This window comes from Lepidochelys olivacea, assembly GCF_965140295.1.
Source record: "Lepidochelys olivacea isolate rLepOli2 genome assembly, chromosome: 5".
NCBI lineage: Eukaryota > Metazoa > Chordata > Testudines > Cheloniidae > Lepidochelys > Lepidochelys olivacea.
The window spans coordinates 72,487,892-72,513,884 of NC_140415.1; the positions used below are offsets into that span (position 1 = coordinate 72,487,892).

Sequence of the window (25,993 nt, forward strand, 5' to 3'; positions counted from 1 at the left end):
CAGTTGAGGGTTGGGACAGAGGCAAGTGAGGCCAGGACGCGGAGTGAGGCGGCACGGGGGGGTGCGGGCGGGACATGTTAAAATACTCCCCTCCCCCCGTCACGCACCGCCGCACCCCGGTGCTTGCAGATGACCTCTCAGGTGAGGCCTGCCGCGAGCGCCCCTCCAGGCTGCCAGCGGAGCGCTGCTGAGGGAGGCCCAGCCCCCCGGATTGGGCGGCGGGGACTGCAGGAGCGCTGGGCAATGGAGAGGGGCCGTGCTGGGGCCGGGGCGGGCAAGCGCAGCGAGCTTCCCCCTTGCGCAGGGCTGAGCGCTGCGAGGAAAGGCCGGCGGGGCTGGCACAGGCGGCGCGTCCCCTCCCCGCGGGAAACGAGAGAGAGAGAGACACACTCGCTCACGCCGGGGAGTTTAAAAAGGAAAGTGCGCATGCTCAGAACCTACTACAGTGTCTGTCTACCGTGTGTCACCGGCGATTGGTCAAGTCCTCCCACTAACTCTCCCGATGATTGGCTTGAGAAAAGGTGACGTTTGAACGGGCGAGCGCTGGTGGTTGGTGGAGCGGCGTGTCTGTCCCTCGACAGGGCCGGCCCCCAACCCCAGCGGGAGTGGGACGGAAGCGATTGGTCCCGCCCCTCGCTCGGTCGCTGGGTTTGTGCTCTGCGAGGCCTCCCCGCCCCCCTGCGCTGTTCCTTCGGGCCCTGTGGCGTCGGGATGAGCCGCGCTTCCCCATGGAGACCAAACGGGTCGAGATTCCCAGCAGCGTCCTGGACGATCTGTGCAGGTAACGGAGATTGCCGCCCCACGGCTTGAGCCGCGCCCCTGCCCACCCCCACCTGCCCCCGGCAGCGGGGCGCCTTGAACCGGGCCCTGTCCCCCACCGCCCGCGAGCTTTGTGCTCGGAGCCCAGTATTACCCTACCGCGCTAGCGACAGAGAAGTGGAAAGTGAAACTGCGCGGAAAAACAGAAACGGTGTTCCGGGGGTGCCCATTGCGATCGTCCGTAGCCAGTTAATAAAACGTACAAGTGGGGTGAAGTGAAGTTGATGATTAAGGTATGGTGCCGTTATTAGTAAGGACCCTTAGAAATTACTCTTACCGTGACATCCTAAGAAGGATCCGTGCCGTCCCTTTCACCTTAGCTGGAAGGCTAGGTCTGTGTGCGAGTGGCTTTAAGCTAACGTTTGGGTCAGCGGGGAGCTTGGGACGGTCGGGGTTCATGTTCGGTAGTGCTCCTGCCCTGGAGGTGTGGGGGGAGGTAAGCTGGGGACTGCAGTATGTTATGTGACCTGGCCTGTGCTGAGGGAGTTGAAAGATCCGATTGCAGTTCTTTTGAGAAATTAACACTGCATATTCGACTGCTGCTGCTCAGCCTCATTAAGAGCAACCCTTTCACGAGTATACAAGATTTCTGGTCGGAATTGAGGTTTGTTCTTTGTTAACTTGTAAAGTCACAAAGGATTTATCATACATTTTGCTGTTGAACTTTTGTGAGCTCAGTAAGTTGGCTATAAGCAGAACTTGGAAATTTATAAAAAGAAAAGGAGTACTTGTGGCACCTTAGAGACTAACAAATTTATTTGAGCATAAGTTTTCGGAAGCTACAGCTCACTTCATCGGATGTAGCTCACGAAAGCTTATGCTCAAATAAATTTGTTAGTCTGTAAGGTGCCACAAGTACTCCTTTTCTTTTTGCGGATACAGACTAACACGGCTGCTACTCTGAAACCTGGAAACTTATAACCGTTTTGTATAGGCACAACAGCAGAATTGTTTGTGTTGCATTTTCATGTGATTTACCTTTAAGTAGTTTCCTTCTTATTCAGAGTCCTTTCCATTGTTGGGGATTTGCAACTGGTAGCCCATTCTGTATGATGCTCTTCTAATCTTTTTGTGGATGTATAATTCTGTTGAGCCACCCATAATACCATGTTGTCCATCTGAGATCCTCTTTTTCTTCCTCATGTTCAGCCATCAACTTTCCCTTCCAATGTCCATAAACATACATTGCTCACTGAACCTCTTAAAATGTGCCCTGCATATCAAATCTTTCTTTTCATAAGATCTCTGATTAGAGTTTTCTGAGTTCTAATAATTGCCAGTAGTTTTTTTGTTGGTTACTCAAGCTGTTCATGATGTAAGTAGTTTTATCTAAGAGTAAAAAGGTTATTAACTATATTGAACATGTCAGGAAGATCTGCTGTTTGAACTTGTTGACCTCTTTTGATCTGTTTCCAGTGAAACAGTCACAAAATCACTCTTTAGATTACACAGGTTTACTAACTGCTTTTGCAATAGACTAATCAATATACTAGTCCTGGATTAATCAACTAGCCATCTGTTAAACCAGACATTAATTCACAGTGTACATTCAACAATAGACTGCAAACAGCACCTGATCGTTAATTGAAATGACAGGAGGCAATACTATCGCCGCTATACATTATCTAAGGCTGTGTTTACACTGCCACTTTCAGCGCTAAAACTTTAGTCGTTCAGGGGTGTGAACCCCCCCCCCCGAGCAACAAAAGTTTTAGCGATGAAAAGTGCCAGTATAGACCAGTGCTTTATCCCAGCGATAAACCTACCACCCCTCATTTGGAGTGGTTATTTTTTATTGCTGTGAGAGCTCTCCCCCAGTGATAAAGTGTGACTACACTGCCCACATCACAGTGCTGCTGTGGCCACGCTGTAACGTTGGCAGTGTAGACATACCCTAAATCTACCTTCGACCAGTCGTGCATTTCTAGCTGCCTCTCTGATATCTCCATGTAGGTGTCCAGCATTCAGTTCTAACAAAGCTGAATTTGTTTAGTCTTGAAACTGTGTCCTCTTTCAGCATTTATAACTCTCCTGTTTTCCAGGTTTGCAACTTCGGTGCGATCTTCGAAAATACAGGGAAGGGAGAGAAGAGCCAATCTCTGAAATCCTGTTGTTTTTTCTCCCTAATGTGTCATAAGTAAGGCTGCGAGTTTGTCATGGATTCCGTGATTTTCCATGACCTCTGTGACTTCTGGTGCAGCTGGGGCTGCCCGAGCAGCTCCGGCAGCTCCTGGGGCTGTCGTACCGGCTGCTGCTGGGGCAGTCTCAGACCACTGTGCCCCCTTCTCTCCCTCCCCGCCCCGCCCACCCCTGCCCGCAGGAGAACTTGGGGGGTGGGAGGGGGCTCAGGGCTGGGACACAGGAAGGGGTGAGGGCTCTGGGCAGTGCTTGCTTTGGGGGATCCCCGGAAATTGCAACATGTCCCTCCCTGTCAGCTCCTAGCTCTGCGAGCTGCCTGTGCCCACAGGCACCACCCACACAGAGCTGCGGAGCTGGCAGCTTGCAGAGCTAGGAGCTTAGGGAGGGACATGTTGCTGCTTCCAAGAAGCCCGGTAGGGAGTCTGCCAGTCTTGCCAACCCCAACCTCTCCAGAACCCGCGGCACTCCCAAGATTTAGTCAGGGGTATAGTACAAGTTATAGACAGACCACGGGTCATGAATTTTTGTTTACTGCCCGTGACCTGTCCATGACTTTTTTAATAAAAATACCTGTGACTAATATGTAGCCTTACTCATAAATCTGCTGTTTTTTCTCATTATCTCGTGTCTCTTTTTTGTAACTGTAGCCTCCTTGCCTGGCCCTCCTCTTTGGACAAACCCAGTTTGTCCAAAATGCAACTTCCAATTTAAATTTTTTTCTAGATTTTTATTTTATGTTGGACCAAATTCAGATTTATTGTATCTCATTCCCATCTACACTTTTTTTTTCTTTAATTTCACTATTTCTCATGTCCTCCAGTCCCCTCCCAGTTCACTTGTGGTACTAATGTATTCATTTTTCTTTCCCCACCACTTTCTTTGTGCCTTCTAGAACATCCATGTTTACATCAGAAATGCTCTCCCTGTCCTTTTCTGCCAAGCATCCTTCATTAAAACCTACCTCTTAAGGCAACTCCAGATCTGTCTTAAGTTTCATCATCATAGTACCTAAGCACTTTTCATCAGCTCTGTGAGGCAGGGAATATGTTCACTTTTTTGCAAAGCATTGTGCACTCCAGTATTTTATAATACTTTTACCACTTGCAGAGTGCTTGAACCTGTACAGTCTGAAGAAAGCATTTTTTAAAAAATCACTTTATCCGTTATCTTAATATGAAATTTATTGCATAGGTTATTATGTGATCAGAGTATAACTATATGCAACATAACACTAGAGTTAAATTCAATCCAGATGAGGACAGATAATGCTAGAACAAAGGACCAAAGACTATGTCGTTCAAGGAATCTGATCTCTGTTCAAATGGTAATGTAAGTTCTAAGATAAAATCTTCCATACTCATGTCACAGCTGTTTTTTAATATTAATCGTAGTCTCTAACAGTGTATTCTGTCTGTGGTGAACATGGTTGAAACCCATTTCTTCATTGATGGCTATAGAGCAGATCTCCTACAGTTTCTTTTTGGTTTTTATAATTTTTTGCTTTGGTTTCCCAAGCCTTTTTCTTTTTGTTCCAATAAACTGCGAAGTTGAAATTGTTTAAAAGGATAAGGCAAAATTGTCAGTCTGGTTTATGTAAAGGCTCACCAACTTGATGTTGTAATAGTAGTAATAAATTACAGGCGTATACCCAGCAGACATTGCTGGGAAGTTGTATGGCTTCTCCACTGCAGTAGGCAGATAATTTCTGCTCTTTTTAAAAATTGCAGTTTATCTTAATGGTGAGCTCTGTTGCTGATTTATTGGGCACTATGCACATGTTTATGTTCTACATAAACTTAAAAAAAAAAGGGGGGGGTTGGGGGGTGTCTGTTTTCCTGTTGGTGTTCTTATGGGTGGGCCTGAGAGCAGCCTATGCTCTGGTTCTTTCTCCATTTCTCTCTGGATGCTCTCCTGCATGTTACTACTTGTTCATGTTTATGCTGCTGTCATTGGAAAATAATCTTTTGGGAAGGATGTGCACCATCAAACAGTGAAATTCACAAAGTAAACTTACTAAATAAAATTTTTTTCTTCTAACTTGCAGCAGTGCTACATCCTGTAATAATAATTAATAATAAATAAATCTTGGAAATGTTGTCTGTTAAAGCATACAGTTATTTCAGTAGAAGAGAACCATCATGCAGCAGGCCTGGCAAAATTTGCTTTTTTATATGGGATTATTCATTCCTTATTCAATACAACTAAAACTTCTAAAAAACAAAACAAAACTATTTTTCTGACTCTCAGCTGTTGCATCAGCATCCCATGACCACTTATGGAGCTTATCTGGCAAATCTCGAAAGTTGGATTTAAAACAGTGGTCCCCAAACTTTTTACCTCACGACCCCTGTCATAAATATAAAGGGAAGGGTAATCACCTTTCTGTATACAGAGCTATAAAATCCCTTCTGGCCAGAGGCAAAACCCTTTCACCTGTAAAGGCTTAAGAAGCTAAGGTAACCTTGCTGGCACTTGACCCAAAATGACCAACGAGGGGAGAAGATACTTTCAAATCTGGAGTGTGCGGGGGTGGGGGGGAAAGGATGTAAAGGGTTCTGTCTATGTGATGCTTTTGCCGGGAACAGATCAGAAATGCAAGCCTGTTAAGTTAGTAAGTAAGCTACCTAGAAAATGCATTAGATTTTCTTTTGTGTAATAGCTGGTAAAATAAGCTGTGCAGGAGGGAATGTATATTCCTTTCGTCTTTCCTCAGCCTCACATCTGGCTAATTCCAGCTTCTGTTGAACATTTCATTCTGTGATCCTAACCTTTCTGTTTTTAACTAATTTTACACCTGAGAGTTAGAAAGAAAACAAACAAACAAAAAAAACCCTGGCTTGTAAAATTTTGCTGTGCTGTAACCTGATACCTTTTGTCTCTGATAGCTGTTCTCAGCCTACAGAAAAATCTTTTTGTTATGCCTGCTGCTCTGTCTCCCAGGCAGAGAGACAGAATCAACAGCTGCAATCACCTTTTACAAAACCTTTTAAAATCGTGCTGTGCCTCTGGTTCAGAGTGATCCCACCACTCTGCCACCATGTCAAGGTTCCTTCCTCACTCTGAACTCTAGGGTACAGATGTGAGGACCTGTATGAAAGACCCCCCCCCAAGCTTTTTCTTACCAGCTTAGGTTAAAAACTTCCCCAAGGTACAAACTTTGCCTTGTCCTTGAACCCTGTGCTGTCACCAGCAAGCGTGTTAAACAAAGAACAGGGAAAGAGCCCACTTGGAGTCCTATTCCCCCAAAATATCCCCCCAGCCCTACGCCCCCTTTCCTGGGGAAGGCTTGATAAAAATCCTCACCAGTTGGTCTGTGTTCACCTGTACCCAAACCTTTGGATCTTCAGAACAATGAAAAATCAATCAGGTTCTTAAAAGAAGAATTTTAATTGAAGAAAAAGTAAAAGAATCACCTCTGTAAAATCAGGATGGTAAATACCTTACAGGGTAATCAGATTCAAAACACAGAGAATCCCTCTAGGCAAAACCTTAAGTTACAAAAAGACACAAAAACAGGAATATACATTTCCTCCAGCACAGCTTATTTTACAAACCATTAAACAAAAGAAAATCTAACGCATTTTCTAGCTAGATTACTTACTAACTTTACAGGAGTTGTAAGGCTTGCATTCCTGATTTGTTCCTGGCAAAAGCATCGCAGACAGACAGGCAAAAGCCTTTCCCCCCCTCCAGATTTGAAAGTACCTTGTCCCCTCATTGGTCATTTTGGGTCTGGTGCCAGCAAGGTTACCTTAGCTTCTTAACCCTTTACAGGTGAAAGGATTTTGCCTCTGGCCAGGAACAATTTTATAGCACTGTATACAGAAAAGTAGTTACCCTTCCCTTTATATTTATGACACCCCCTCCTTACCCCTCTTTGTGCCTTCCCTCCCCGGCTGGGAGTTGGGCCGTGGCTCCAAGAGAGGAGGACGCAGATGGGTAAAGGGGCCGCGACTGGGGCCACGGCAGGGCCGGGGCTGGGAGAGGAGCCTCCCAGGGCCACAACTGAAGTTGGGTGGTGCTCCCTCACTGCCCCCCAGTGGGGTCTGGCCCAAGCCCTAGCCACGCCCCCAAACCTTTCTCCATGCCCCACAGTTTGCAGACCTCTGGTTTAAAGGAACCCTGTCAAATAGCTTAAGCTCAATTTTAGTTTAAAGAATCAAATCTCTTTGAAATCTAACAAGAAAATTCAATAGTGTTGATTAAAAAAATCTTTCTGTGAATGAATCGAACAGTCATACAGAATTTTACTGTCTGAATGTAAACTTTCCCTTGATGTTTATAACCCGGTACTGCATGCAACATTGTGTTAGTGCATGAGAAGGTGACAATGTACAGGGAAACCAAACAATTCTATTAAACCCTGTCCACTGCTAGCTGAAAACTGTGTATTAAAAGTGAGGATAAATGGTGGGGAAAATAGCTTAGATTTTAAGTTACAGTATTTTTAGTAACTCATAATGGTGTTAATACCAGGTGAGGAAACATTTTTCGTATATCTTTAACCTGACTGTGTCCATGAGTGTATTTTAGCACACCTAATCTGAGTTTATTAAATTTCTTTACTGAGTGTTTAAAATTCATTTTTTTTTTTAATGTGTACCAGTTGATTGGATGGGCTGTCTCTACCCCTGTCTGTAATGCATTTTCAGTGTTTGAGATCATATTTTGAAAACTTCTTTCTGCAAATTCTGTTAATCAAGCTCTTTCTCCTCTCCCCCCCCCTTTCCTCTCCGGCAGTCGATTTATTTTGCACATTCCAAGTGAGGAAAGAGACAATGCAATCAGAGTATGTTTTCAGATTGAACTTGCCCATTGGTTTTACTTGGATTTCTACATGCAGAACACACCAGGATTACCTCAGTGTGGGATAAGAGACTTTGCTAAAGCTGATATCCTTTTTATTGGTACAATTCCTGTTTTTTCAATGCTTGTGGATAAACTGTATACTAAAGTATAGTAGTGAAATCCTGTTTTCCTGAGTAACTGCTTGCACAACAGTCCCTTTGAGTGACATAAAACTGCCTTCATTAGAAAGTCTTTTAATGTTCATAGCTGCCATAATATTAGAGCACTTCAAAAAAACAAAAAACACCATTCACTATCTTTTCCCTAGCTTCCCAGGAGCCCTGAGAATTCAGCAGCTTATTGCTTGCTTTGAGGCCTTTTATGACTTCATCCTGTAACAGAGTGAACAGTCAAGACTTCCTTCTGTATTGAGCATGGTCAGGGCCAGCTTAATGTAATATTCTCTCTGTGGCATATTCCCTCCCCTAACTTCATGGATTTCCATGGAAAAACTGACATGGGTGTTAATTCTACTAGAAGTAGTATAAATTCTCTGGCTTTTACGTGACCGGGGATGGTGTGCAACTGTGAGGGGTTATGCCATTGGCTTCTTCAGGATGTGTTTATGTAGTAATTCCAAATTATTTACATCTATTTTTTTTTTTTTTTTATGGTGGGTTTTGATCATGTTCATGAAGGGTCTTAAACCTGAACACATGGCTTAAGCAACATTATTTTAAATGTGATTAGATCGTAACTAAAGTACGATTTCCTCACTGGGGTTGTGGAAGTCATGAAATCTGTGACTTTCAAAGACCTCTGTGACTTCAGTTCTGGTGGCTGGGAACTGCAGGGTCCCGCTATCTCCCACACTGGCAGGGAGCTGTGTGGTACCCCCGCTGCCTGAGGCAGCGGGCCCCCAAGCTCTCAGCCGCCATTGGCAGTGGGGCTACCCCAGCAGCTTCCCGGTTGCCACAGAGAGAGCAGGGGGACCCTGGAGCTCTGAGCCCCCACTGGCGGTGGGGGCCCCAGAGCTCCCAGCCATTCCGCAACTGCCCAGTCCCTTCCCATTTTATCATGGATATTTTTAGTAATAGTCCGGGACAGGTCATGGGCAATAAAGAAAAAATCACAGAAGCCCTTCTTTATTGCCCATTACCTGTCCCTGACTTTTACTAAAAAATACCCATGACAAAATCTTAGCCTTAATCATAACTTCTTAAGTATGGTTTTTATGCCACAGTTTGGCTATCAACTGTGGGAACTAATATAGCATGCAGTATTCCAACTTTTACAATGCTTAAGTATCTTTGCTCCAGCTTCCATTTGAGGACCCATGCTTCACTAAAACAATCAAAATATTTGGTTTACAAAAATAGCTTATGTGTCTTTAATTGTACTTCTGTGGTTTTAAACTTTTCTCATGGCAAGAACTTGGTTTCATGTTTAAAAAAAAAAAAATCCACTATTGGGGTACTTTCCTTTGAACAAAGGAAAGCATCTCTAACTTTAAAGAGGAACCATTGTATAAATGGCTTATATTTGAGTTGGTAAATCACTGTTTGCTCCCTGAATCTGCAGAATATAACTCAGTATTGGATTATGCATATTACCTTAATTTTTGGCTCCAAATAAACACATCTAGAAAATAAAACCCTATTCCGTATAGAAAGCAGTACTTGTAAACATTTGTCTTGGGTGGGTCTTTGTGTGCAGTAAGTTTCCTTGACCTGTTTCTATACTCTTTAGCCATTGCCCTTTTTTACTGCCTCAAGGTGAAGATGTGCAAAGGGTTTTGGATGAGTGGAAGGAGTATAAAATGGGAGTACCAACCTATGGTGCAATTATTCTTGATGAGACACTTGAAAATGTAAGTGTAAAACTAATCTGTGAACATTTATACAAGATGGTGAGGGCTGGGCAGAAAGGATATTAACTAGCTTTTTAACAATCCCAGCAATTTTTTTGTGCTTTAAAAATCATATTTTCAGACCGTAGATCATAAACATTACCTTTTTGCATTTTTATTGAGTTTCTGTACATCTCTGGTTTGTTGGGGGTATCTTTATTACCATTGTACCAAAGGCAGCTGCACATTTGCCTTGTTTTTACACCAAACTTCATTTTTATATATTTTTTTAATAATACAACCCTATACCAAAGTTTTTAATTCTTGCTAAGTCTGGTAAACTGTAATGCTAATGAACATATGCTAATACGAGGCAAAAGGTCTCCTCCTCCAGCCAAAAGTATCTCTTTGGGAATTAAGTCAAATCTATGAGATTAATGGGTATTTCACTACTGCATTGCTTGGATTCTGCAGGTACTGCTGGTTCAAGGATATTTAGCAAAGTCTGGCTGGGGATTTCCAAAAGGGAAAGTAAATAAAGAAGAGGCTCCACATGACTGTGCAGCGAGAGAGGTGAGTTCCATTGATGATTGTTTAAAAATTCCTTACCCATACATTTAAATCATTTTTCTTTAAGACAAAGTAGTTTAACACATGTTCCCTTCACCCATGTTGAGAGTAGGATTTTCATGCACACCAAAACGAAATTCTAGCAATCTGGTGGTGTCTGTCTACAGAAAGCTATTAAATTATGTACTCTTGTTGGCATCTACTACTGTAGCATTTGGTCCCCTAAATAAGAAAAAAGTATGTGAAAGAGGCCACATTTGACCTATGATGGATTGATTTAAATCAGCAAAGTAGGAAATGTTGAATTAAATCAATTTTAATTGTTTTGCATTTGTACTTTTTATTAAGTTCCTAAAGAGAGGCTGATTTTAATTAGTTGGTAACCATTAAAGTAAGCAAGCATAGCCTTTACATTAAATTTGGTGGTTCTTTCTGCTAACCAGGATACACATATTTATACACACTTTTTAAAAAAAGTAAGCAATTAGCTTACTTTACATTTTTCACATTCTTAATATTTACATTTTTTATTTTAGAAAATAATGAAAGATGCATTTCTTAATTACTAGATTATTTTTTATTTTTGTGACTTTGTCCCTCCAAACAGAGCTTGACCATTCAAAATCAGATTACTACACACAAACAGCATTTTTACTTTTATTGAATAAAACTACCTTAAGTGCTGGATATGTAAGGAAAAAAGTTTTATCAAAATGGTTTGCATTTATAACTGATTTATTAAACAAAGGAAGTATGATCTCTAATTAATTGAACTGATTGTTTTTTGGTCACTGTGTCCTTCAGTAGTTTTTTATTCATAGATTAGAAGAGGAAAACAAGTTTTTCTCTTCTTTCAACCCACCAGTTGGTTTCTTAACTTTCAGTGAACTAATCATTGAACTGAACTTGTTGAATAAACTGAAATGAAGAAAATACTCTCTTTTCACTGGCAGAAGAGGCTACCGCTGTAAAAAGCAGGTTTAGGGCTTTAACAAATTCTGGTTTCAGAGCTTAGCCAATGACTTCTACCAGCACAGGGGATTGACTTTTGTTAAAACTTGGCAGCAAATACATACTGATTAATATTTTTTGCATTTAATTATTTTAATAGATTATAGTAAGTTTAGATCTTAACATAGGTTGTCATCAAGTCAAATTTTATTTTAAATAGGTTAATTTAAATAAAACCCAGTATTTAACTGAAATTGAAAATCTGATTTTTCAAATTTTTTTAAAATTGATTTTTATCCATCCTGTTTTGACCCAAATGAAGTAATGTACTCTTAATATTTTATCTCATTTTCATGTATTGTTGTAGGTATGCTAATTTTAAAGCTGTAACAGATTTTAGGGAATGGTTACTCTTGTGTTTTCAAATTGTGTTTTTTTAAAACTTGTATTTATTGTACTGTACACAGTGGCCTGTGGCTAAGACGCTATATTAATAAACTTCCAACTTCACTGCTGCCACTTAAGTTGTTCTGTAATACTGGAACAGGTTAAGACAGTACTTCCGATCGGGTTTTTTTGGGTTTATAGTCACTATGGAATTTATTATTGAGGAAAGCTAGGTACATAATGCAGCTGCATGTAAAAAGAGGTTGTATGTATTTTATGACCAATAATATTTGTAGTTATGTAAAGATAGGGATAATAAAGTCTCATGCTGCAAAAAATATGAAGATAGGACATAACGTTATACTATTTTAAGTCTATTTCCATGCAAGAAAAATTTAAAATGAGTTCTAACTTACAAAATTAAGAAAGGGTTAAGCCAGCTAATAACCATAGACCATGCTATAGCTGTGTCAACTGAACTTTTAATGACTGTCTGTCGGACTGTGAAAAATAGCACTCCTGACTGATGTATCTAGGCCTACGTAATCCTCCGTGTATAAGTAGCTACGTTGATGGAAAAATGCTTCTGTCAATGTAGCTACTGTTCAGGAAGGTGGTGCTTTTACACCAATGGGAAAATCCCTTCTATAGTCCTAGGCTGCATTTACACTACAGAGTTAGGCCAGCATGACTAAGCTGGTGTAGTGTCTGTCATGTAGATGTACCCTAAAGGTGTTTACTCCTGTGGGAATTCTGCACACATACAGAATGCATGTCCCCTGCAGATTTTGTCACCCATCCCCTGCAGAAAATAGATTCTGCTGGGGAGGTGCTGCAGTTATGTTCTCTCTCAGCCCCCCCGGGGGACGGGGGGTGGGCTGTGGCACCAGAAGAGAGAACAGTGAGCTCAGGGTCAGAGGGGCCAATGGCTGCACAGTGCCCTGCCTGCAGGGCCAAGTGAAGAGACACAGGACATGGAGGGGGCACAGACAGAGCGTAGCACATAGGCTGCTTGGGTATGTGTGTGGGGGGGGGGTCACATAGACTGCGGTTCAGAAGGGATAGTGCTGGGGGGACAGACGGGTGGGGGTAGAGGAGCTAGGGGTGACGGGATTGAGCCATTGACTGAATGGGAGTGGGGGTGCAGGGACACACGGGGACAGGGAGGAGGGAGAATTCAGGGACACACAAGGACAGGGCGGAGGGGGAATGCAGGAACACACGGAGACAGGGGTGGCAGATGTGCCTGACTGAATGGGAGAGGCTAGGGGTCAGACAGGGGCTGTATGGGGTAGACTCTCCAACTCCCTAACGCTCTTCCTGCCGCCTGCCTGTCCCCCCACCCCAACCAAACAAACACCTGTTCCATTCTTCTTCCACTCACACCCAGTAACCCTTCAGGTTCACTCCTAGGCTCCTTCCCAGCAATTACTTTCCTCTCCCTCAGCTTCTCCATTACCTCTGATTCCCCCAAGCCTTCGCACTGCTGCTGAGGAGTGCGGGAAATATGCGTCTGTCTTGTAGTTTAAATAAATTATTACTCAAAGTTCTGTATTAATATGCCTAGTAAGGAATCTATTTGTCAGAAAACATATCCTGAATCTTTTTTGTTGTTGTCTGTATTGATATACTTGTGCACAGGTATTTTGAAATAAATTGCCAAAATAATTGAAACTGGCTTGATTTATATTGTTTTGACAAGTAAAATATGCCAAATTTTAAAATACTATATGAAGAATTTTTAATTTTTTTGGTGCAGAATTCTCCCAGGAGTATATACTAAAGAAGGCTGCTGTACAAAATGCATTCATTTACTTCTGTATCTTAAAACCAACTACCACCAGGTGACAAGATAGTGCACTGCTATACGATATTTGACAAGACATTGTGGCAGACTGACAAGAGCCTGCAATATGCTTAGTGAACTTCTTAGTTGAATTAAACCTTATTGATTTAGTTTAAATGTCTTTGGAGTTCATTGTATTGAAAATGAAGTTGTGTATGTGTTACTGTGGGATTGTAAGTATTTCCATGGGAAGGGTAAATAGAAGAACAGCAGGGGCTGATTAGGCAAATTTACTCAGGTTGTGACGCCTCCAAAGAAGCCACCCCCGGAGAGGTGTGCAAATAACTAGTTCCAATGGGATTCTCCAGGGACAATACGATCAAACACTATAATTGTCACTTACCTTTCATTAACTAACAGACCACACTCACCTAACAACTGACAATCTCCCTGGCAAGAAGAGCCCTGTGCCCCTACTAATGCAGCCTACACAATGAACTAAAATGAGGCATGTTCCCAAGGTACAAATGTACCTCTTTCCTTTGACTGGTTAGGAAGAGAGACTCCCCTGCACTCTGAGAGGCCATAGCCCATCAGATTTTCTCAATCCCAATGACGAGTCTTTGAAGCTGCTCGAGTTATTCCTTCACTGTTTAATACAGCTAACGGTGGATACAGCTGGAGTGTATGCAGATAATTCTTAGTGGCTACTGACCACTCCTGCGGGTGCAGAGTTAAGGTTCTATACCTTAACTCTTTTTCTTGGTTTTCACAAATTGGGGTATCCTGGAACTTGGTATTCTGGGGGAGCACAAACTATCACCAGGCAACCTTACCTCTGGGTTAAGAGTTTTTTTGCTACTTAATTTTCTTGTTTGTTCTTTTGCATGTAGCTGCGCTGAGAGAATAGGCTTGATCCGACAAAAACCTTGGTTTTCATTTCTGTGTTGTGGGTAGAATTGCTTTTACAAACCATCAGTTTAGAACATCATTCACCAAAACTTGTATATTTTTTCCCCCTAGTTTCTATTCTGACCCAACACTTTCCTTTTGCATAGGAGACTAGTCCAAAGTTAACAGCATTAGGCAAACTGTCACTTTTTTTTAAAAAGCTCTTGCATTTGTTCCCAGAGACCGTAAAATAAGTTGACTTTCTTTTGGCAGTGTGTGTATCTCCTAGATCTGTCATCCATTTCATGGATTAAATATTAAAGCAGGGGATCTGAAACTGAGGGTCGGGACCCCTCAGGGGTCACAAGGTTATTACATGGGGAGTCGTGAGCTGTCCGCCTCTACCCAAGCCCCAGTTTGTCTCCAGCATTTATAATGGTGTTAAATATATAAAGAAGTGTTTTTAATTTATAAAGGGGCTCACACTCAGGCTTGCTATGTGAAAGGGATCACCAGCTCAAAACTTTGAGAACCACCATATTAAAGGTTATTAGGGCATATCTTAATCTTTCCTGTTTTAAAAGCTTTTATGTCAGACCCTCAAACCTTACTCCTCACTATGAAACAGCTTCTCTTAATGGCTTGTTTGTGTAAATGTGGTCTTGCCACATAGGAGGAACTGCTAAACATCAGTTGCATTTTAATTTTGCTCCCTTTTCATTGATCTTTGAAAATTTTCTCAATGTGTATATAAAGTAGTAGAAGGGTTGTTGCTTCCAGAAAATTTGTACTCCCAACAGTCTGTCCACACCTACAAAGAGACTTAATTTACAGATTTTTACAAATTTTCTTATGTATTTGGCAAAATGAATAATCCAAAGAACAATGCTGACTCCATAGGGACAAGCTAGACTGTGAAAACTATCTGTTAATCAAGATGACCCAGTTTATATATAGAGGTGGGCACAGATCTCCGTGAAATTTGTCAGATGCTGAACAGACTTCGCTTCCAACCAGTTTGTTGTACATGTTGGTTCACAGATGTACATGTGTCTTCATTAAGATTCCTCAGGGCTGCTTTTTTGTAAGGCATTTGCAACATTTCAGTCCAGGGCACTGATCAAAAGCTTCCAGTAATGCTGGTTTTTCAGTTCTAAAATGGTGTGTTTGGTAAGAAGAGGAGAAACTGGAATCCCCTTCCTCCACACATTACTTTGCAAAAAAAAAAAAAAAAAAAAAATAGCCTTAAACATCAGGATTATTATTATCTTATAACTGCATGTTCTGCTCGTCTCAGTAATTATACCTGGTAGGAGTATAAATGTTATAATATGAAGTGGATGAAATATTCTCTTTTAAATTAATCTACATCTAGTCTTAATTTGTGCCCATCTCAGGGGTAGGATCTTTTACCCCTCCAATAGTGAAACGTGAAATACTCCAGTAAAAATGTTGATCCATAATATACTTTTTTTTAGTGTGTATAGTGATCCTGTCACAGGCTTAGCACTTTAATTCCTTCTGAGTAACAGATTGTAATAGTATGTCAGCAGAGTGAGTAATTCTGAGTTCCGTATCCCCATTATCACCTTAGGTGCCCAGTTTGAATTTAGTGACTTAATCTGAATGTTAGTAAATGTATATTACTCAGAGTAATTTATGGTACTGCTGAATTTTGATACAAGAACTGACATAAGAATGAATATTTTGTGGGGGGTTCATAGGACATTATTAGTACTGTAGGATGGGAAAGAACTAAAGTGTAGAAACCAAGTTAGGAGTTTTTAGACATCCAGAAAGTTATAGGAAAATTATAAACTCTCTCTTTAGATCAATATGTTTAACTTTTGTCTGAAGCAAAATACTTTCTCATGTGTCGAGCATCATCAACAAGCAGCCACGCTGTTTCCCTGTATTTGCTAGTTAGCATGCTCTTTTACATATTATCTAAATTCTTTTCCACTTCACACTCTTGAGCTGTAATGGACAAAATTTGAGTGTACAGAGATTATGCTGTTTCATTAGCAGTCAAGTATCTGTGCATATGTGCAAACATATTACAATCACTATCTGAGAACTAGTAATAAAGGGTTCCCTTCTGATGATTTAGCCTTTCAAAAATCTATTTGAAGGTATGACTTGAACAATTCTAATTTGATCCGTGTGCTTCTCAGGTGTTTGAAGAAACTGGTTTTGATATCAAAGATTACATCTGCAAAGATGACTACATTGAACTACGAATCAATGATCAGCTAGCACGCTTGTACATCATTCCAGGAGTTCCAAAGGACACAAAATTCAACCCCAAAACCAGAAGAGAAATTCGGGTACAATAGTTATGTTTTATTTATAAAGATTTTTCAGGTTGCCACTACCTCAGCAAAGGTTGATTTAAAGCTAAATATTAAACAAAAGGTAATGAATGCCCCAAATGGAGTAAAAGCAGCATGTCATCACTTTAGGTTTTGTCAACTTTCTGCAGGTCTGATGTGAAGACTGATTGCTGGCCAACTGTTCATTATGACACCTGGCTCCATCATAAATTGGCACTGGAGTGCATGTGACTCTAACAATAAAGCACATCCCACTTTCTCTTCCCGCAAATATTTTTTTGCAGTTAACCTTTTTTATATGTCTTATATATTTTTCTGTAAGGATATAAATATTTAAGGATACTGTACGTTAACCTATGCATTGGAAGAGGAAAATGGGGCTTGCTTTATTTCTATAAGCAGTCTGTACAATCCAGATCTAGTGTATGATGGGTAGCAGAGAATAGACTTGGCTGTGAGACCCCATGGGAGCCAACCATTTTGTGAGTGAGCTGAACTCAGTGAACTTCTAGGAAGCTGTTGGGATGGAGAAGAAATTAAAGTGCCTGATGTGCTGAGAAGTGCTTGTTACGTTCATTGCCTCCGGAAACTTGAATTTCTCTTGTCATGCAGATAACATTTTAACTTTAACAGCAATTTTTGTTTTAAGACTAGAATTACTGCCAACTTTAGCTATATCTTTTGAATACTAAGTGTAATAGGGACAACAGCACATGATTAAACATTCCTCTTCTCCCCCTTAGGTTGGTTCCCCAGAGCTGTAAATTGCTAGCTCCTTGTTTAAGCACCCTCTTGACTGGGTCTAGTTCAGGGGTTCTCAAACTTCATTGCATCGCAACCCCTTTCTGACAACAAAAATTACTACATGACCCCAGGATTGGAGACCGAAGCCTGAGCCTGCCTGAGGTCCAGGTTGGGGAGCGGAAAAGCTGAAGCCCAAGGGCTTCAGGCAGGGGTGGGGAAGGAGGGGGAAGCTGAAGCCCAAGGGCTTCAGCCCCACCACCCAGGACTGAAACCAAAGCTGAAGCTCAAGGCCCCCAGGCTGGAGGAGGGCGCGCAAAGCCAAAGCCCAAGGACTTCAGCCCCAGGCAGGGGGCCTGTAACCTGAGCCCCACTGCCCAGGGCTGCAGCCGAAGCCTGAGTGACTTTGGGGTCCCGAACCACTAGTCTAGTTAAAACCTTGATTTCCATTTTTGTGTTCCGGGTAAAGGCCCTTCAGCATCTTTTATGTTCTTCCCTGAGTGAGTATCATGTGAATTGCAGAACCTGCTGGAGCATCCAGCTGAACTGACTCATGGAAGGGGTTAACTGGGGTTTTGGTCTGGGGTTAACTCTGTGCCTGCAGACGCTCGAGGTAAACAAACCATTTCAGCCTGCCAGCCACTTATCCTGATGGCCCGGGAGCCAAAGTTTGCTGACCCCTGAATTATAGGGTCGGCTTATGAATGGGTCATAAAAAATTTCCATTTTTACTTATCCATCTTGGGGGTGGGGGCCGGCTTATAAACAAACCGGCTTATGATAGAGTATATACGATATGTTGTTGCAGACCTTATTTTAAATGAACTAACTTTCAATAATTGAGGTACTGTGTACTGCATTCCACATTTTAGGGATTCTAACAGAGAGACAATGGGGTATAATATCTTTTAATGGACCATCTTGGTTGGTGTAAGATTCATAGATTCATAGATATTTAGGTCAGAAGGGACCATTATGATCATCTAGTCTGACCTCCTGCACAATGCAGGCCACAGAATTTCACCCACCACTCCTAAAAAAGACCTCACACCTATATCTGTGCTATTGAAGTCCTCAAATTGTAGTTTGAAGACCTCAAGGAGCAGAGAATCCTCCAGCAAGTCACCCGTGCCCCATGCTACAGAGGAAGGCGAAAAACCTCCAGGGCCTTCCAATCTGCCCTGGAGGAAAATTCCTTCCCGACCCCAAATATGGCGATCAGCTAAACCCTGAGCATATGGGCAAGATTCATCAGCCAGATACTACAGAAAATTCTTTCCCGGGTAACTTGGATCTTACCCCATCTAAAAACCCATCACAGGCCATTGGGCCTATTTACCATGAATATTTAATTACCAAAACCATGTTATCCCATCATACCATCTCCTCCATAAACTTATCGAGTTTAATCTTAAAGCAAGATAGATCTTTTGCCCCCACTACTTCCCTCGGAAGGCTATTCCAAAACTTCACTCCTCTGATGGTTAGAAACCTTCGTCTAATTTCTAATCTAAATTTCCTAGTGGCCAGTTTATATCCATTTGTTCTTGTGTCCACATTGGTACTGAGTTTAAATAATTCCTCTCCCTCTCTGGTATTTATCCCTCTGATATATTTATAGAGAGCAATCATATCTCCCCTCAACCTTCTTTTAGTTAGGCTGAACAAGCCAAGCTCCCCGAGTCTCCTTTCATAACACAAGTTTTCCATTCCTCGGATCATCCTAGTAGCCCTTCTCTGTACCTGTTCCAGTTTGAATTCATCCTTCTTAAACATGGGAGACCAGAACTGCACACAGTATTCCAGGTGAGGTCTCACCAGTGCCTTATATAATGGTACTAAAACCTCCTTATCCCTACTGGAAATACCTCTCCTGATGCATCCCAAGACGACATTAGCTTTTTTCACAGCCATATCACATTGGCAGCTCATAGTCATCCTATGATCAACCAATACTCCAAGGTCCTTTTCCTCCTCCATTACTTCTAGTTGATGCGTCCCTAGCTTATAACTAAAATTCTTGTTATTAATCCCTAAATGCATGACCTTACACTTCTCACTATTAAATTTCATCCTATTCCTATTACTCCAGTTTACAAGGTCATCCAGATCCTCCTGTAGGGTATCCCTGTCCTTCTCTAAATTAGCAATACCTCCCAGCTTTGTATCATCTGCAAACTTTATTAGCACACTCCCACTTTTTGTGCCCAGGTCAGTAATAAATAGATTAAATAAGATTGGTCCCAAAACTGATCCTTGAGGAACTCCACTGGTAACCTCCCTCCAACTTGACAGTTCACCTTTCAGTAGGACCCGTTGTAGTCTCCCCTTTAACCAATTCCCTATCCACCTTTCAATTTTCCTATTGATGCCCATCTTATCCAATTTAACTAATAATTCCCCATGTGGCACAGTATCAAACGCCTTACTAAAATCTAAGTAAATTAGATCCACTGCGTTTCCTTTATCTAAAAAATCTGTTACTCTCTCAAAGAAGGAGATCAGGTTGGTTTGGCACGATCTACCTTTTGTAAAACCATGTTGTATTTTGTCCCATTTACCATTGACTTCAATGTCCTTAACTACCTTCTCCTTCAAAATTTTTTCCAAGACCTTGCATACTACAGATGTCAAACTAACAGGCCTATAATTACTTGGATCACTTTTTTTCCCTTTCTTAAAAATAGGAACGATGTTAGCAATTCTCCAATCCTACGGTACAACCCCTGAGTTTACAGATTCATTAAAAATTCTTGCTAATGGGCTTGCAATTTCTTGTGCCAATTCTTTTAATATTCTTGGATGAAGATTATCTGGGCCCCCCGATTTAGTCCCATTAAGCTGTTTGAGTTTCGCTTCTACCTCAGATATGGTGATGTCTACCTCCATATCCTCATTCCCATTTATCATGCTACCATTATCCCTAAGATCCTCTTTAGTCTTATTAAAGACTGAGGCAAAGTATTTGTTTAGATATTGGGCCATGCCTAGATTATCCTTGACCTCCACTCCATCCTCAGTTTTTAACGGTCCCACTTCTTCTTTCTTTGTTTTCTTCCTATTTATATGACTATAGAACCTTTTACTATTGGTTTTAATTCCCTTTGCAAGGTCCAACTCTACTTGACTTTTAGCCTGTCTCACTTTATCCCTACATATTCTGACCTCAATAAGGTAGCTTTCCTTACTGATTCCTCCCTTCTTCCACTCCCTATATGCTTTCTGCTTTTTCTTAATTACCTCTCTAAGATGCTTGCTCATCCAGCTTGGTCTACAACTCCTGCCTATGAATTTTTTCCCCTTTCTTGGGATGCAGGCTTCCGATAGCTTCTGCAGCTTTAATTTAAAATAATCCCAGGCCTCCTCTACCTTTAAACCCATAAATTCTTCAGTCCAATTCACTTCCCTAACACAGAGCTCTTCTTCCGGTCTCTCTCATGTTCTGGGACCAATACAGCTACAACAACACTGCAAACTTGCATTGTCATGTCTGTTACATTGTGGTGGTGGCCAGAAAAGTGATCCTAGCATTTAAAATAACCTGTATTGGTCAGCAGCTCTGTCATGGTTCATTAATTCAGACTCTTGCTGTAGTTTTTTGATTTTAAAGAAAATCATTGTGGATGACAGGTTTCAGAGTAACAGCCGTGTTAATCTGTATTCGCAAAAAGAAAAGGAGTACTTGTGGCACCTTAGAGACTAACCAATTTATTTGAGCATAAGCTTTCGTGAGCTACAGCTCACAGTATGCATCCGATGAAGTGAGCCGTAGCTCACGAAAGCTTATGCTCAAATAAATTGGTTAGTCTCTAAGGTGCCACAAGTACTCCTTTTCTTATTGTGGATGATGTGTATTTGCCTAAGTCCCTTGATGACTTCACTAAAGTAATTACTTTTTTCTGTGTTTCAGAACATTGAATGGTTCTCAATTGACAAATTACCATGCCATAGAAATGACATGACTCCAAAGTCCAAGCTAGGTTTGGCACCTAACAAGTTTTTCATGGCCATTCCCTTCATCAGGTATGTTCAGGATAAGCCAAAGTCTAGCCTCTTGTTCTCAGGACACTGGATTTTGTTGACAAAACACTAACTTCTTCACAGACCATTGAGAGACTGGCTTTCTCGAAGGTATGGGGACTCCTCTGATAGTGACAATGGATTTTCATCCACTGGGAGCACACCATCCAAGCTCAACATGGAGAAAACAAGGTAGGAAACTAGATCATTTTGACATGTCTGTCAACATTTTTATAAATCATTGGCTACACAAAGCTGAAGAATGTCCACTCTTTTTTTTTCCTCAGAATGGGTTAATATAATAGATTATAGAGAGATCCATAGACCTGTTAGTAGGATGGAGAGGTTAATTAGTTCCCTGATGTGCTTGAAACTACTTGTATGGAAAATCTTAGAATATGGCAAAACTGAGAGAATGTCTTGTTCCTATATGGGAATATGAAAAGCAAGTGAAGGAGAAAATTGAAATTCTCTATCAGAAGGTAGGACAGGTAGATATGCTTTCTAAAATAATCAATGTAGTGCTGAAAGGAAGGAGAGGTGCCAAAAACAATGGAACAAAGTCAGGAAGAATCACTAATAGCCATGGTACTTAAAAGTAATTTCAAATTAATGTCAATTTCAAGGAAAGTTGGATAAAACCAATGTTGTCATGGTGATTCGGGGGTGATTGAAAAAATTATCTTGTAACGTGTTAAATCACAGGGAGATCTTAGAGCCGGGGTGGCCAACCTGTGGCTCCGGAGCCACTTGCAGCTCTTCAGAAGTGAACATGCGGCTCCTTGTACAGGCACCGACTCCGGGGCTGGAGCTACAGGCGCCAACTTCCCAATGTGCCAGGGGGTGCTCACTGCTCAGCCCCTGGCTCTGCCACAGGCCCTGCCCCCACTCCACCCATTCCCGCCCCCCCCATAACCTGCTATGCCCTCACGCTTCCTCCCCCCACCCCCCGAGCTTCGTGCATGCCATGAAACAGCTGATCGGGAGGTGCGGGGGGAGCTTGGGGGCTGCTGACGTATTACTGTGGCTCTTTGGCAATGTACATTGGTTTCCTAGCAGTCATGTGACGGAGCAACTTCTCAAACCAGTTCAGGTTGACAAAGGGGGTTCCCCATCATCAATCTAGGTCAGTTCAGCACCCACGCTCGTGTCATAAATAAAGTATCAAGGTGTACCCACTTGGTATCCACACAACACTTCAAGTGACAGGATTCTAGAGTAAGAAATCTTCTTTTTACTTGTCACATACTGTTGCTTTATAAAGTCATATTTTTTCCGCTTTGTGCATAACTCTTCCTCAATAAGCAAAACAAGTTTAGTGAGTGGAGAGACTATTAAGGTTAAGATCCAGTGTTTCAGCTTATCTTGTAAGATTGTCTGGAGAAGCAGAACAATGTGTATTTCTGTTCTGATCATAATAGCCTTGAATCAAAGTTCTTTTGCGGATAATTTTTTTTTTTTTTAAATGGGATAGATCTAAACTTCGTTATAGCCAGCAGGTGTTTACAGATGGCTCTCCAGGAGACCAGTGGACGAAGTACAGACAACCACAGCAACAGAAGCCATATAACAATCATTCTGAGATGTCTGAAGCTCTAAAAATAAAGGTAGGTTTAATTTCCAAATCCATTGGATTTGTTAGGACCCTTTAAAATCCGTGGTAGTGCTTCGTTCAGACTCACTTTATGTATGAATGTATGGGGATAGGCTGTTGGGTTTATTGCCTTAAGGGATGAGACTTCATTATATCATGGAAAGGAGCATGCCTAGTCATTAGACCAGGGACCTGGGTATCAGCAGACCCAGAGTCTTTTCCCACCTCTGCCACTGGCTTGCGGAGTAACCTTAAACAGTAGCTATAACTTCTTGTGCCTCGGTTTCTAAACCTTAACATGATGTGGGGTACTTGGATGACAGCTGCTATACAAGTGGTATCGTAATGCAGTAGGGTGTGACACAAGCACTTAACCTTGATGTGTATTACCTTTTTTGGATGTGGCTGACTCAGAACATGAGGGGTAATGGTAGAAAGCAATATCAAGACACTTCTAACCAAAAGAAGAGGACAAATGGGGTCCACAGTCAGCCGGCGAAACAGAACCACACATTGGTAAGATTGACAGCCATAGTTCTTGCATTAACACATTTTGGTGACCTTTAACTGAGTGCGTAAACTAAGGTTTTGCTGATGGAATGTTAAATTGCATGTGCATGAAAACAGATCTAAATGATAGTGTTCAATGTATGCACTGCAGGTGACATTTCTCATCCCATATATATATACACTTGTAGAGTATTGAATAATATAATTTATCCAATTAGCATTTTGTAACTGAATTCTAATGCATATTAAAGTGAACCTGAAATAGATGTTCCTTCCTGTAATAGTCCAGGTATTTGACAGAGAATGGTCTAGTACTGTACATTGCAATGGCAAAATATCTGCTGCTTAAAAATGAGTGGATAAATATTTTACTGTGGTATGGCAAAACCACTGAGTTTGAAAATGTAAAGTATATGCCTAGTCACTCCCCTCCTTTTTGCCTGGCTACAGTTTGAGGTGTGGGCTCTGAATCGATATCCATGGCACAATGGGATCAAGTTCTGCCTCAACAAACCCTGAATCCTATGACGTTAACTTAGTGAGTCACCGTAAAATACTATTAATTCCCATCTCCTTACCGCCACGTGAACACCCTCAGCTAGGTCATTGGTCAGGGAAAATCTTAACAAAGTGTATCTGACTGTTTTTGACCGTGGTATTTTTTTGAGGATGGGTTTTTCACCGTGCTCTCCATGTGGCCTGGTTCTACAACCTGTACCTTGGCTCTTGCAATATTGTCCATTTGGCCAAGCTCAGAAAACTGCACCTTCCCCCCCACCCCAGTGGGCCAGGGACTAGAGGGTGTTTGTAGCCACCTTCAATGGCTTATCTCCCTGACTTCTTAGGCCTCATTTGCTGTACTGTTGTCCAGGCAGCTCATCTTGCCAGCCTACACTTTTTTGGTTCTCCCCCCTCTTGACTGAAAATCTGACTTCAGCTCTGACTTCCCAATTCCCTGCTATCTGGTTCCGTGTAACAGATAGGGAGCATGCATCGTGGAGAAAACAAGTGAGCAACAGGGAGCTGCAGGATGGGTCCTGGGAAGGCGGGGGGAGAGAACGAAATGTCAGGAGGTTGGCGACAGAAGAAATGTTGACTTCTGCAAACTCTGGGAAAATGCCATATTCTACAGCCTTGGAAGCATAGAGTATATGGGACCTTGATGAATGGGGCAGTTTACACTTTTTAGCTTTTGTTACAGGCAGTGAGTAGACTTGGGCATGTATTAATGCATCAGTTTATGCTTGGTTCAGGTTTTAAATGTTGTCTTTACAACCATTAGGCTAGAAAAACTTTTTTTTAAATGAAAACTGAGATTCGGAAACACAATTGTGCGTCAAGGGCTGATTTTTTTTTTTTTCCCATCAATTTTCATGGAATCTGTGGGGCACTGCTTCATTCACTACAGGGGTACAGCGTTGGAATTGAGTTCGAATTGCAGTTAGCACTTACTCTTGGAGTGTGCATTCCTCACAATATGTCCTTAATGCACCTCAATCTGCCCCTTTTTCTTTAAGCAAATAAGCATTTCCATTAATAAAGTTTCCCATTTCAAATATTGGTGCGATACCTATGCTGTGAGAGTAAGTAAATATCTTGTCTTCAGCTCTCAGCAGGCTGCAATAGCAAATACTTACAGGAAATGAAGCTTGTTAGATTGCTTAAAAAAGAGAGTTGGCATGTGTGAACTGCCTATTTCACACTTTCAAAAGATTTATAGGAGTATGCTCGCTAGAGAATTCTTTATAGCAGTATCACAGAATTCACTTTTTAAAGCTAGATTGATGATAAACTAGCTGCTTTGATTTAAAACAAATATTTAATGCCTAATTAAAGAATTGTTGTCATTGCAGAGTGAACTTACCAGTCTGGTATTAATTAGCAGTTACATTTATTTCCTTGAGTACTGTTAAAATTAAGGCATGTATTTTGTAGAGTATAATGTGTGCTCGCTTTCTTAATCAGAAATGTGAAAAAAAACTTAATCCAAGAAGACTTCAGGATAACTTTGAAACAGGCAAGTGTATTAATTTTCATTTTGTATGTGAACACATTAATTTGAAACAATTTTTGAGACTGCATCCACTTACTACAGTACGTGCCGAAAAAGGAAACCTTTTATTAAATGAAGGTTTAAGATCCCTTTCCTTAGTTGTGAAATCTGAAGGATGGTGGAATATACAGTTGCTCATAGTTCACCATTGATGGAGAAAGTAAAGCACTGTATATCTGGGCTGAGCCTCGGGGAGGCATGCCATGGTGGTGACGATTTGAATAGATCACTGAAAAGGCTTTTCATGGTAGTATAGGAGCTGGGGTATCTGATGGTGCAAGGACTGTTCTGAAATTACCACCACCTGACTTAAGGCCCCCACGGGGCTCTCCTGCCCCTTCTCCAGGTCTCCACTTTGGAAGGGGACTGTGTCCAAGCAGTTTGTCACCGTAACTCGGGGTAGTCAATAGGCAGACTGCGAGCCAAATCCAGATCACCTGAAACTTTTGAATGGACTGCAAACTCTTTTTATTTACTTGTTTTCTCTGGAGTCTGGACCTTGACTATACCTTGACCAAGAAATTTGGATCTTGGCAAAAAATTATTGCCCTAACCTGGGCTT

The 25,993-nt window shown here is 41.6% G+C and overlaps 1 protein-coding gene across 3 annotated transcripts in view; it reads left to right on the forward strand.

The window, feature by feature from the left end:
* The first annotated feature begins 621 nt into the window (after positions 1-621).
* Positions 622-25,993, forward strand: part of DCP2 (decapping mRNA 2) — a 32,299-nt gene continuing 6,927 nt past the window's right edge. For all 3 annotated transcript variants that reach the window (XM_084627705.1, XM_084627706.1, XM_084627707.1), the window contains exons 1-10: positions 622-781; positions 7,699-7,850; positions 9,489-9,616; positions 10,070-10,168; positions 16,355-16,507; positions 21,165-21,277; positions 21,359-21,466; positions 22,749-22,881; positions 23,283-23,384; positions 25,344-25,395. In XM_084627705.1, coding sequence (XP_084483831.1) covers positions 729-781; positions 7,699-7,850; positions 9,489-9,616; positions 10,070-10,168; positions 16,355-16,507; positions 21,165-21,277; positions 21,359-21,466; positions 22,749-22,881; positions 23,283-23,384; positions 25,344-25,395 — 1,093 coding nt within the window. In that variant the 5' untranslated portion in view covers positions 622-728. The remainder of the gene's footprint in view (positions 782-7,698; positions 7,851-9,488; positions 9,617-10,069; positions 10,169-16,354; positions 16,508-21,164; positions 21,278-21,358; positions 21,467-22,748; positions 22,882-23,282; positions 23,385-25,343; positions 25,396-25,993) is intronic.